Consider the following 12,362-nt stretch of genomic DNA (forward strand, 5'->3'; position numbering starts at 1 on the left):
TCGACACACAGAAGCGGGTCTAACTACGCACCGCAGATAAATATTTTACACTTTAAAGCATAGAGAGATTTTTGAAGAATAGTCAGTTAAGGACTTCCAAGAATTTGACTATATTTTTTATAATTACATAGATATATACATACATACGTATGTTTGCAGATTAAAACCTCATTCATCGTTTGCGAAATCCATTCATTATTCATTTCATTTATCACGACGTGCTACTCGCAGAACTCGTAGAACACTTAGTAGCTGTTTACTGATGTCAACTGAAGATAAATATTATATTAAGTCACACATTTTCGATACCTTGTGCTATTTTTGCCAAATGCAAAAGAAAAACGAATCATAGAGCAGGTGGCGAAATTTGGCAATGACTGAAATTAGCACAAGAAAGAACTTGTTGAGGGACTTTACTCCGAAAACCTGCCAAAGTACATATGTACTTATGTATATCCGTAAGAGATAATAAATCAGCTTGTTCGCTCGAGTACTTAGTAACCAATTGAATATTTCTAATCTCTTTTAGAGCACTCAATAAAGCGGATTTCTATCCGGTTTTTAAGAATTTCACAATTTTAGGTTTATTTACAAATAATTTTTACAACGAATACTAACATTCTTAAACTTCATTTAATGATGAATGTTTATTATCTCTTTGAACATTCTATTCATTTATGTTCTGAAGATTATCTCTTTGAAATATTGGCCGTGACTAGGTCTCAGATGTTCCATTTGTTGAGTCCATTTTCGATGACTTGTTCGAGCATTTCGACTGGTAACTGGCGAATGACACGAGTGATGTTTCGCTCTAAGGCCTCAATCGAAGCGGCATTGTCCGTATAGAATTTAGATTTTACATATCATCACAGGAAATAGTCTAATGGTGTGATATCACACGATCTTAGTGGCCAATCGATCGGCCTAAAACGTGAAATTATCTGCTTACTGAAGTGTTTTCTCAATGAATTCATTAATGGATGCGATGTGTGGGAAGTGGCGGCGCCGTCTTGTTGAAACCAAAAGTCACTGAGATCACGAGCTTCACTTTCAGACATCAAATTGTCGGTTATCACGGCGCGATAACGGTCACCATTGACGGTTACGTTCTTACCGGCTTCTTTTTTGAAGAAATATGAACCGATGATGCCACCGGCCTACAAACCACACCAAACCGTTGTTTTTTCTGAATGACTTGGCAGCTTTTGAATCTCTTCAGAATGCTCTTCGTCCCAAATGCGGCAATTTCGCTTGTTCTAAGCCAGAAATGAGCGTCATCATTGATTAAAATTCGGCTCGAAAACGTCAGATCTTCTTGGAACTTTCAAGAGCCCACAGAGCGAAGCGATGTCGCTTGGGTAAAGCGAGCGGCTTCAGTTCTTCCACAGGCGCTATTTTGTACGCTTTCAATTTAAGATCTCGATGTAAAATGCTCCAAATCGTTCCATACGTCAGTCCTGCTATATTTTCTTCTCTACTATAATGAATGCTGGGTCTTAAGATTTTCATCTACCTAAAATAGTTTTGTACCTAAGTAAATAAAAAGAATAGAAAATTCCTGTGTTCTGTTGTTGCTTCTCAATGGTTTGAAAGAGTTTACTAATCGGTTTTAAAACTCACAACCTATCAAATGATAGAACGCCATGACTATGATTGTGTATCCTTTACTTAATCTTTTAATTATCTTTTAAATTTTTCCAGTAACACTTTAATTTTTACTGATATATAGGAATAGAATGTATACGTTTTTATTGCCCTTCGGCTTGAATTTTATTTTCATTTCCGCCAGGCGAAATTAAGCAAGCAAATGAAGGTCAAAACGTATACGGAATACATGTAGATGCTTCACAGGCATACAAAAACTGTACATATACATACATACATAATAAGTGAATGCTCATGAAACCGTTATGCCAATTTTTGCCAATACTTTTTTTCGCCTTATTTTGTCTTAATAACTCAATGTCGAACAATGTTGCATTGTTGTTGCTTGTGTTTACATTTGTACTATACATAAGTATGTATATATTATATATGTATATGTATATAATGTATCAATGTATATATATGTATATAGATAGATGCAATGTATATATGTATGATACAATTCCTGCTGCCTTCTATCATATTCTCTAACACTTTACTACTCACTCATGACGGCACACAATAGCGTCCGTCTGATGTGATGACTTTATCGATTCATTATTGGTGTTATTGCAAAATGATAAAAGAATGATAGACAAATTAAGTTAATTGTTGGACAGCAAACTAATTGGCAGTGAGCGTGAAGATGATTTCAAGCGATATGAGGATGACAGAGAATGGAAATATATAGTATATGTAGTATAGGTAAACTTTTTGGACGTCGGCAGCTAATGTCACACTTACTTCTCTTCAAATTCATAGACTGCGTGAAACTATTATGAAACTAAAGTTCTACTCCACAAGAGCTGCTAAACTTGGAAGAAAGTCTTGCACAAGTATCTAAAACGGAATTCTAAACTTATGTTCCCTATAAAAAAAAATTTTACTGTTATGCCCTCCTGCTTGGAGTCATATCAGTTGTAATACTCCTGAAATCCCGATTAGTGTTCTTAAAATTTTTCTTTGGTTTTTGTAATTTAAACAGAAAACTCCTAGAAATATTTCCGGTGTCTACTCCAAAATACAATGAACCATTTTTTGATATTCTGCATGCAGATTTCTTAATCAGCAACTGGTGAAATTCCATAAGCTTTGTTCAGTGACGAATCGAACAAACAACTGGTATAAATGAAAAATATTGGCATAATCTTGTAGATACAGAATTCTAATGGGCTTATATCATTATACTGAGATCTCTACCGGACAAAAATTATAGTTTCAGAACAGTTTAAAGCAATTGTTAAATAAGCCACTTTCTTATAGCGTTTTAAGGGTTTTGAGAATTTCTTCTTCAACATAGTATATGGAACTATTTTATACCGTTACCGATATTCTGATATATTTAGCGAATCGTACAAAAAACTGGTATAAATGAAAGAGGTTTGCATATTTTTTTATGTACAGAATTAAAAGGAGTTTGCGCCATTTGACTGAGATCTCTGACTGAGGACTATGGACAGATTAGGGGAGTTGTTAACTTAGTTAAATAAATTTTGTTTAACTAACTTGCACTCGCTCTTTCAATTGGTCATTTAAAGAGAGCCTTACATGTACATATGTATATTATAAATTTGGGTAATAGACCAGTTCAGAAGAGCTTAAAAATGGTAAAAATTGAAAGAAATTCATAGTTCGATGAAACCCATTGGAAAGGAAAGATAAAATAATAAAAATGAGGAGAATATTAATGAGATTTATGTAAAAAAGTTATATGGTAAATTTGTAGGCAATACAAAGATCGACAACTTTTGTATTAACATCTTTTTACATAACCTCAACATTTATGTAATAAAATCAAATGTCGGAGTTTTTGTGTTTTTTATCTTTATCTTTTGATTTAACTTTATATTCAACTTCATCTTAATCTTTATTTATGTATATCTTTATTTATATCTTTACTTTTATCTTTATCTTTATCGTTATCTTTAATTTATTTTTATCTTTATATTTATCTTTAACTTTATCTTTCCCTTTATCTTTATCTATATTTTTATCTTTATCGTTATCTTTAATTTATTTTTATCTTTATCTCTTTCTTTATCCATATCTTTAACTTTATCTTTCTCTTTATCTTTTTATTTAATTTATCTTTATATTTATATTTATATTTATCTCTATCTCTATCTTTATCTTTATCTTTATCTTTATCTTTATCTTTATCTTTATCTTTATCTTTATCTTTATCTTTATCTTTATCTTTATCTTTATCTTTATCTTTATCTTTATCTTTATCTTTATCTTTATCTTTATCTTTATCTTTATCTTTATCTTTATCTTTATCTTTATCTTTATCTTTATCTTTAGCTTTATCTTTATCTTTATCTTTATCTTTATCTTTATCTTTATCTTTATCTTTATCTTTATCTTTTTTTTACGCGCATTACAAAGCTGCTAGACGGTGACGATGACCTATTTGACATTTAACCTCTGTTGGCAATGTGCACAAATTACAGTAATCGGTAAGCGGCTTAGACAGGGCGCGACTCGGAACACTTTTGCTCATTTCACAAATTACAAGGAATGAGCAAGAAAAGCAAATGAGAGGTTGAGAGAAGAGAAAATAAGGAAAGCATAAGCAATTTCCTGCTGCGTCATAGACAGACATAGACAAGCATAAGTACATACATACACATGTCATGAAATATATCACTAATCCAATACCAAGTCTTTCTAGGACGGTTCTCATATCTTATTATTTTTATATTCTATATATGTATAAGTACATATGTATGTATGTATATTTATATATTTTTTGATATCAAATTTCAATTAATCATTATTGTAATTTCCTCTGTTGTGTTTTTGCAGAAACGCCTACGCGCCGCTCCATTGTTAAATCTAGTGTTTGCCAATCGGAAATTGTCCTTTTACGATACCAGCCACACTCCCGGCAGAGATGACGGCATGCGGTAAATATACTACATATGCATATACACACATACATATATATAAATAAATATATATAAAAAAAGGATTCAGAACCTTGTATAACACCTAATATTTTTGTTGGGTTTACAAAGCACAACAAATATCAGTTTCGTTTAATACTAATTTATGAATAAACAAAGCTTTAGCTAATACAACAAAAACTGTTTTAAAGCGCATAAAGCAACTAATTTTGCAGTTTCAAAAAATATGCTAAACTTTGTTAATATTTTTTTGTTATTGTGTTATATTTCTTATTTTTTTTTGCTTGCTTTCAAATTGTTTGTCGTTTGGTGTGCGAATTATTATTAATATAATGTTTTCTTGGTGACAGTGGTGCTGTGACGTCACGCTGAATGTCTACCGTTACCGATTTTTGTCCTCAAACCCTTCACTGCTCAGTAGGGTTATATAAATTGTACATAAAAAACTTTATAAAATCTTTAAAATTCTATATTATAGAAGTATAGTTTAAGTCTACATATTTGTTGCATACTTTTAGGTGATTATGGCACTTCTTTTAGAACATAAGAAGTCTAAATGAATATATTGACTCTGATGCTTATCAAAAATTGGAAGGGTTTCGAGAAAATTTTATAAAAAATAATATGATTTTTTGGACAAACGTCAGCTACTATTATATACATAGGAGTTCTATGACTAATAGAAATGAATAAAGGCGACAAAACTTACCATAGAAGACTTATACCACGACCTTGCCTTTGAATTTTAAGGCTCACTAAGTCATGTTGCTACCGAATTCAACTACATTCGAAATCTAAGCCAATCGATATTTTAGTAATTGTGGTTAGATTCAGTTTAATTTCTATTCCCAGTAGTTTGGTAAGCTTTGAGCTCGCAAGGCGTGGCAATCAATAAAGAATTGCTGAGATGATTTCATTTCGCATAAACGCCGATAGAGCAATGACCTCTTAAAACCCCCATAACTAGCAAGAGTATTGAGGGCAAAAAGGCGACTCGATCGATCTTGGATCAAAAGGATCTTGGGACAGCGCCTTACTGAAAGCAAAGAACTCGACCGATTTTGGCCAAAGGGATCTAACGACAGCGCATGAACCAATGATAGTGCAACGCTGGCCTAGTTTCCGCGAAGCCCAACTATCCAGTAGTAGAACACACGAGTAGAGGGGAGCACCGACCCATTCCCATTACCCTTTCTTAACAACTTACTAGCTTTACAGTTGTCTGCTATTCCTCTATGGCCTGGCATACACAATAGTCTTATAACACAAGTCACTCGCTACCATTTATAATTAGGTTAGGCATTCCTTAACCAGCCTTGAAGGCACGATTAGTGTGCTCAAGGCTAGTATCGCTGCTCTGCTATCAGAGAGGACATCACTTCTCTGAAGGAGGCTGAATACCGTCTTAATGGCAGCAAGCTCGACTTGAAAAACACTGCAATAGTCAAGAAATCTGAATTGAAGTTGATACAGAGGTCCTGACAATATGATTCTACACCAAGCTTCTCCCCGATCCGTAGAAAAGTTCACCCCTCACCAATGGCTCCTTCCCACCCACAGCTCACTTGCCGGTATATTTGCAGACAAAAGGCCCACCCAGTTTGGTTAAGAGACTCCATGATCCAAAAGAACTGGTATAAAGTCAAAGCATTTAGAAACCCAGATTCTCTGAGTCTGATAGGAACTTTCGCAGCCACACACCTTCCGACGATATGACATTAAGCACAATATGCAAAATGGCATTAAGTGCCATGGAGTGGACCTTAGTGCACCGCATATGCTGATGAGTACCGCTAGTTGAACGCACTCGAGCATTCTTACAAAAATTGTTTTTTTCTAGAGCGTTCCGCCAATAAAAACTCCATAAGACTCCGTACAACATAATGGGTTTGACTATGGTGTTGTAGAAGCTCAGGACTACTTTCGGTTTGAGATCCCACCTTTTGTCAATAGTTCCTCTTCAGCAGTACAAGGTAATCAACGCCTTCTTTGGTGTATTCTATATTCGAAAATATCCTATCCAGGTAGAGCTCGAATACTTCACTGTATCCGCTGGTTAGTTCCCATTCACCGCAGTGGTGCTTTCGGCATCTTGTATACCCGAAATAAATTAAGTCTTCTTAGTTTTATTTGGATTGATGGCGAGGCCACTTCCGGTCGCTCAATTAGTTACGACGATGCGATAACCTTTTGTCACTTCGCACACGGAACTCAAGAACTTTCCTTTGACCATGAGTGCTACATTGTCTGCCTAGGAAATCACCCAGCAGCCATGATCCTCAAGCTTTTCCGGCAGGTCGTTGACGCCCAAAATCCACAGAAGAGAAAAAAGAACTCCATCTTGTGCGGTTGCCCTACTCACATTTTGCCGAGCATATGCCCTATCTCATTCTGTCACGATAACTCTTTCCCACAGAAGACTGAAAAGAAGGTGTTTGTGGTTCGATTAAATCCCAAAACCACTCAAAACAGTTACAACTCCCTATGGTAAGCGAATTCCTTAAGCCTTATGTCTTCTTCAAGCCATAAGGTTCATTGAACTGCTAATGAAACAATTGGTCCTCAGATGAGGTCTGTAATAAGATATCAATTCAGTCTCGATTGCTAGAAAAATCGAAGTCAACTATTATTTTTAAAAGTGACTATCATCAAAAGCGGACTATCCAAGTCCAAACAAATTTCACATGACTTTAAGAAATCTTGAAATCACATATATTGGTCTACTTAAAATAAAAAAAAAATATAAATGTAAATTTAAACAGAAAAATGCAAAAATATCTCATTTGTCTAAAAGCAAAAGCCATTTTTGGCACTTTCAATGGCATAACATCGTCCATTCAATCAATCTGTAGTTTAATTGATTTGCCAGTGACTCTGCAACACTATGACAATTCATTATTTTCATGACGATATTGCATTAAATGCGCAAATATTTAATAGATCAATATTAAACAGAATGCGCTTCGTCAAGCTTGATTGATTGATTGAAAGCACTACATACATATCAAGCAAAGAACACGCCTTGATTGATGCGGCAATCGGCAAACTATTAAAAGTCGCAGAAAGTGATACTTTTCAAACGAAATGGATATAGTATATTTTCAATATAAAGATACATAATACAATCTCTCAAACACGACGTGACTGCGTGTAAACATTGGGAATATGCCAAGGCAAATATTTCAGGTGGCAGGCAGACTCATTTATAGACAAGGCACTATGTGCGAATCATATGCTTGAGCTAATTTTAAGCCGGGATTTATTTTTATACTTAACACATTTATAAATAAAATCACGGTGTGCAAAAATAGACAGACTTGACACTGCGGCTTAGCGAATATTTTTGTGGCGGCACCAAGCGCCTGACTTGGATCAAACCGTGCGAAATTATTTATATACTCGTACTTACCTAACAATAGCTTTTATTGCCAAGCAAATTGTAGCAGCACAACAACATTGTCGGACGGACGGAAATATAGACCTTGCTACTTTGTTGATATGCTTAGTGCCTTGTGTATATATATATATATATATTTTATATACATATATATATTATAAAGTGTCAGATGTTTTCTTTTATGTCACAAATTTCCTGACCATGAATGTGATTTTTCTTATGTAACCACTGCTACTTTCCCAAACTCTTATGTACCCATATAAACCAAGTTGCAAATAAATATATAGTTGATTTAGCCATGATCGTCTGGTTATTTTTGAGATATCGCTGCACACGTTTTTTTCTTTCCAAAAATGTCCTTGCAGGACAAGATATCTTCACAAAATTTGACAAAGGCTATTGCTCAAGACAACCAAACTATGTATTCCAACACCAAAACCGTCGTCAGGATCGAGAAGGACCTTTCAGAGCCGTTCGATACCAAGCGAGGCTTCAGAAAAGGCGACTCCTTATCGTGCGACTTCTTCAATCTACTGTTGGAGAGAATAATTCGAGCTGATTCGAGAAGACACTGACCTCAACAACCGTGGCATTAGTTCTGCTTTCTCCAAACTAAATGAGGAAGCGAAGCAAATGGGTCTGGGAGGGAACGAGAGCAAGACGAAATACCTCCAGTCATGAAACTAACAGTATTTTGACAGTCATAACTTCGAAGTCGTAGATAATTTCGTCTTACTTGGAACCAGCGTTAACACCAACAAGAACGTCAGCCTCGAGATCCAACGCAGAATAACTCTTACCAAGAGGTACTACTGCGGCAATTGAGAAGTAAAGTCCTCTCTTAACGAACGAAAACCAAATTCTACAAGTCACTCATTATCCCCGTCCTGCTATATGGTGCAAAGGCAGGGACGATGCCAACATGTGATTAGTTGACGTAGCGAGTTTTCGAGAGAAAAGTTCTGCGAAAGATTTACGGCCCTTTGCGCATTGGCAACGACGTATACCGCAGTCGATGAAACTATGAAGACTAGAGATATATGACGACTTTGACATAGCACAGTGTATTAAGAGGCAGCGGCTACGATAGCTAGGTCCTGCCGTCCGAATGGATGAGAAAACTCCAGTTCTGAGAGTATTCGAAGTAGTACCCGCCGGGTGAAGAAGAGGAAGACCAGGTGGAGAAGGATCTGGCTACACGTGGAATTGGCGTCAAACAGCGAAAAAAAGAAACGAATGGCGTGCTGTTGTAAACTAGGCTATAACAGCGTAAGCGGCGTCTACGCCAGCAAAGAAGAAGAATTTGGACCCAGAGGTCATCCACAGCGACATTCTCCACTTCTGGCACGAATCATGGCTATAGTGTTCTCCATTGACTGTAACATAATGGCCAATTTCATTTTTGTAGAAATATAGGCTAAAGATTCCTCTGCCCATAGAGATCACAAAACAGGCTTCAATTTTGCACGAGTTGTTATCCCAAAAACCAAGATCCTCCATAAAGTGAATGGGCAAAGTTACAATTTTTGTGCACGATAGCGGGTGAACTCATCCGGGCCTTTTTCGGCACTCAGTTTCGCAGCAGCAATAGAGTTTTCGCTGCACACTGTCCGGCGTTTCTGAGAATATGAAATATACATTAGAGTATTCGCGTTGCGAAATCGTAGTATAAAACAAAATATAATAAACAGCTGACAGAAAGATAAACTTCGAAAAAAGTAGATCTTCATTGGAAACCACAAGCCTAAAACAGACAGCCGTTATGTATTTTCTCTCCGAACTTTCCTTCTGAGTGTTCCTGATGCGGGAATATACTGTCTAGAGTTAAACAAAGGCAGCTTATTAAGTTGCCGGATGACTGCAATATATTTCAAGCTGAAATGTTTGCCATCGCGAAAGCTGCGGAGCTGGCGTCTAATCTACCTGCAGGCAATATCCGGGTCAACATCTACGTAGACAACCAAGCAGCAATCAAGGCAGTAATGTTGTATCGCATATCGGCCAGAAGTGTCATGGGAAGCAGGGCGGCAGTGGAAAGTGTTGCCAGAAGCAAGCTATTTCACTTCTACTGTGTGCCCGACGACAAAGGCATCGGGGGCGAGATTGCCAAGAATGGTGTAGGGCTAACATCCGAAAACGTGATCAACATTGGAAAACCCATGCATTGCCTTTACGATGATCTGGACAGAAGCATGGTAAAGAAAATCAAAACGCGATGGAACGAGCTACCTGGGTGCAAAACAAAATTCCTATTCCCACTCGATAGAAGAGACTGTAGGAACATGATCGAAATACTAACTGGTCACTGTCTGGTGGCGATACACGCCCGCAGCATGAGGCTGACAGATCGAGAAGACTGCAGAAAATGTTTAGAGCAGGACACAAGGGAAATAATGGTTCATCACTTGTGCACTTGTTCCGAATTGGCAAGACAACGCTGTAAGCATCTAGGGTCCCCACGATATGATACACTGGAGGAGGTATCGATAGTGATGCCACAGAGGCTGTTAATTCGCGTCAAGCACAGGCATCCTAAAGGGAGGCTACTCCTCATGGATCTAGTAACTGAACTCCATCTGGTAGCGCAAAGAACCAAACTGGTGTATGCTTGGCTTATTGGTCTACCAGATCAACCTAACCTAACCTAACTTAATATATATATATATATATATTTTTTTTCTTATATCGCTGATGAACTTGTAAGAGTTCCTGGGCAGTTGGCAACCCTTGCCGAAAACAAAAAAATGTAAAAATATAAAAAATGAAATCTATACGACTAGGAACGTTTGTGTTTTGTTAACCAATCAGCTGAGCCTCAACCAAATCCTAACAAACCACTCATACTGCTTGGTTGTTGAAACGCAGACCAGCCTCACCTATCGACAGCAGCCGGCAATTTGTAGCAGCTAGCGTGACCGCACGTCCAAATTGATAACGGAATGTGCATTTAATTTGTAAACAAAACACTCACTATTTTTAGAACATTCAAGTGGGCGAATAAATATATTTGACAATTTAAGGTGGTTATAAATTAAGAGCAAACACCTGTGCGACGGACTGTACTCGTATTCGAGAACTTTTTATACTCTCGCAACAAAGTTGCTAAGGAGAGTATTATAGTTTTGTTCACATAACGGTTGTTTGTAAGTCCTAAAACTAAAAGACTCAGATATAGGGTTATATATACCAAAGTGATCAGGGTGACGAGTAGAGTTGAAATCCGGATCTCTGTCTGTCCGTCCGTCCGTGCAAGCTGTAACTTGAGTAAAAATTGAGATATCATGATGAAACTTGGTACACGTATTCCTTGGCTCCATAAGAAGGTTAAGTTCGAAGATGGGCAAAATCGGCCCACTGCCACGCCCACAAAATGGCGGAAACCGAAAACCTATAAAGTGTCATAACTAAGCCATAAATAAAGATATTAAAGTGAAATTTGGCACAAAGGATCGCATTAGGGAGGGGCAAATTTGAACGTAATTTTTTTGGAAAAGTGGGCGTGGCCCCGCCCCTACTAAGTTTTTGTACATATCTCGGAAACTATTATAGCTATGTCAACCAAACTCTACAGAGTCGTTTTCTTCAGGCATTTCCATATACAGTTCAAAAATGGAAGAAATCGGATAATAACCACGCCCACCTCCCATACAAAGGTTATGTTGAAAATCACTAAAAGTGCGTTAACCGACTAACAAAAAACGTCAGAAACACTAAATTTTACGGAAGAAATGGCAGGAGGACGCTGCACCCAGACTTTTTTTTTAAATTGAAAATGGGCGTGGCGTCGCCCACTTATGGACCAAAAACCATATCTCAGGAACTACTAGACCGATTTCAATGAAATTCGGTATATAATATTTTCTTAACACCCTGATGACATGTAAGAAATATGGGTGAAATCGGTTTACAACCACGCCTTCTTCCAATATAAAGCTATTTTGAATTCCATCTGATGCCTTCTCTGTATAATATGTATATACATTAGGAACCAATGATGATAGCGGAATAAAACTTTACACAAATACGGTATTTGAAAAATATGTAAATGACGGATAATGAAATCTCGATTATCACTTTATCATGCGAGAGTATAAAATGTTCGGTGACACCCGAACTTAGCCCTTCCTTACTTGCTATAATATAAAAATCTCTAACTTGGTTCAAACGCATTTCACTTGATAACACTGCGTACTAGCGGCTATCAAGTTGTTTTCAATTTGTGCCTCAAATGTGTTTTCTTTGTTGCATGGCATGTTGTGTTGCCCATAAATCTTATTTGTCTGCGTTTTGGAATAACAAAACAATAATAGGGATGTTGATTTGTGGATGAAGCAACAACATGTTTTTCCTTTGATAAAATTATTTAATATTAAAAAAATGTATTTCCAAAGAGTGTTGCTGTAAAAACAAGT

At 36.6% G+C, this 12,362-nt stretch overlaps 1 protein-coding gene across 2 annotated transcripts in view; it reads left to right on the top strand.

Annotated features, from left to right (window-relative positions):
• Positions 1-12,362, top strand: part of LOC126755090 (glutaminase liver isoform, mitochondrial) — a 66,922-nt gene that overhangs the window by 30,166 nt on the left and 24,394 nt on the right. For both annotated transcript variants that reach the window (XM_050467408.1, XM_050467409.1), the window contains exon 2: positions 4,453-4,553. In XM_050467408.1, coding sequence (XP_050323365.1) covers positions 4,453-4,553 — 101 coding nt within the window. The remainder of the gene's footprint in view (positions 1-4,452; positions 4,554-12,362) is intronic.

Source organism: Bactrocera neohumeralis, chromosome 4, assembly GCF_024586455.1.
Source record: "Bactrocera neohumeralis isolate Rockhampton chromosome 4, APGP_CSIRO_Bneo_wtdbg2-racon-allhic-juicebox.fasta_v2, whole genome shotgun sequence".
Lineage (NCBI taxonomy): Eukaryota > Metazoa > Arthropoda > Insecta > Diptera > Tephritidae > Bactrocera > Bactrocera neohumeralis.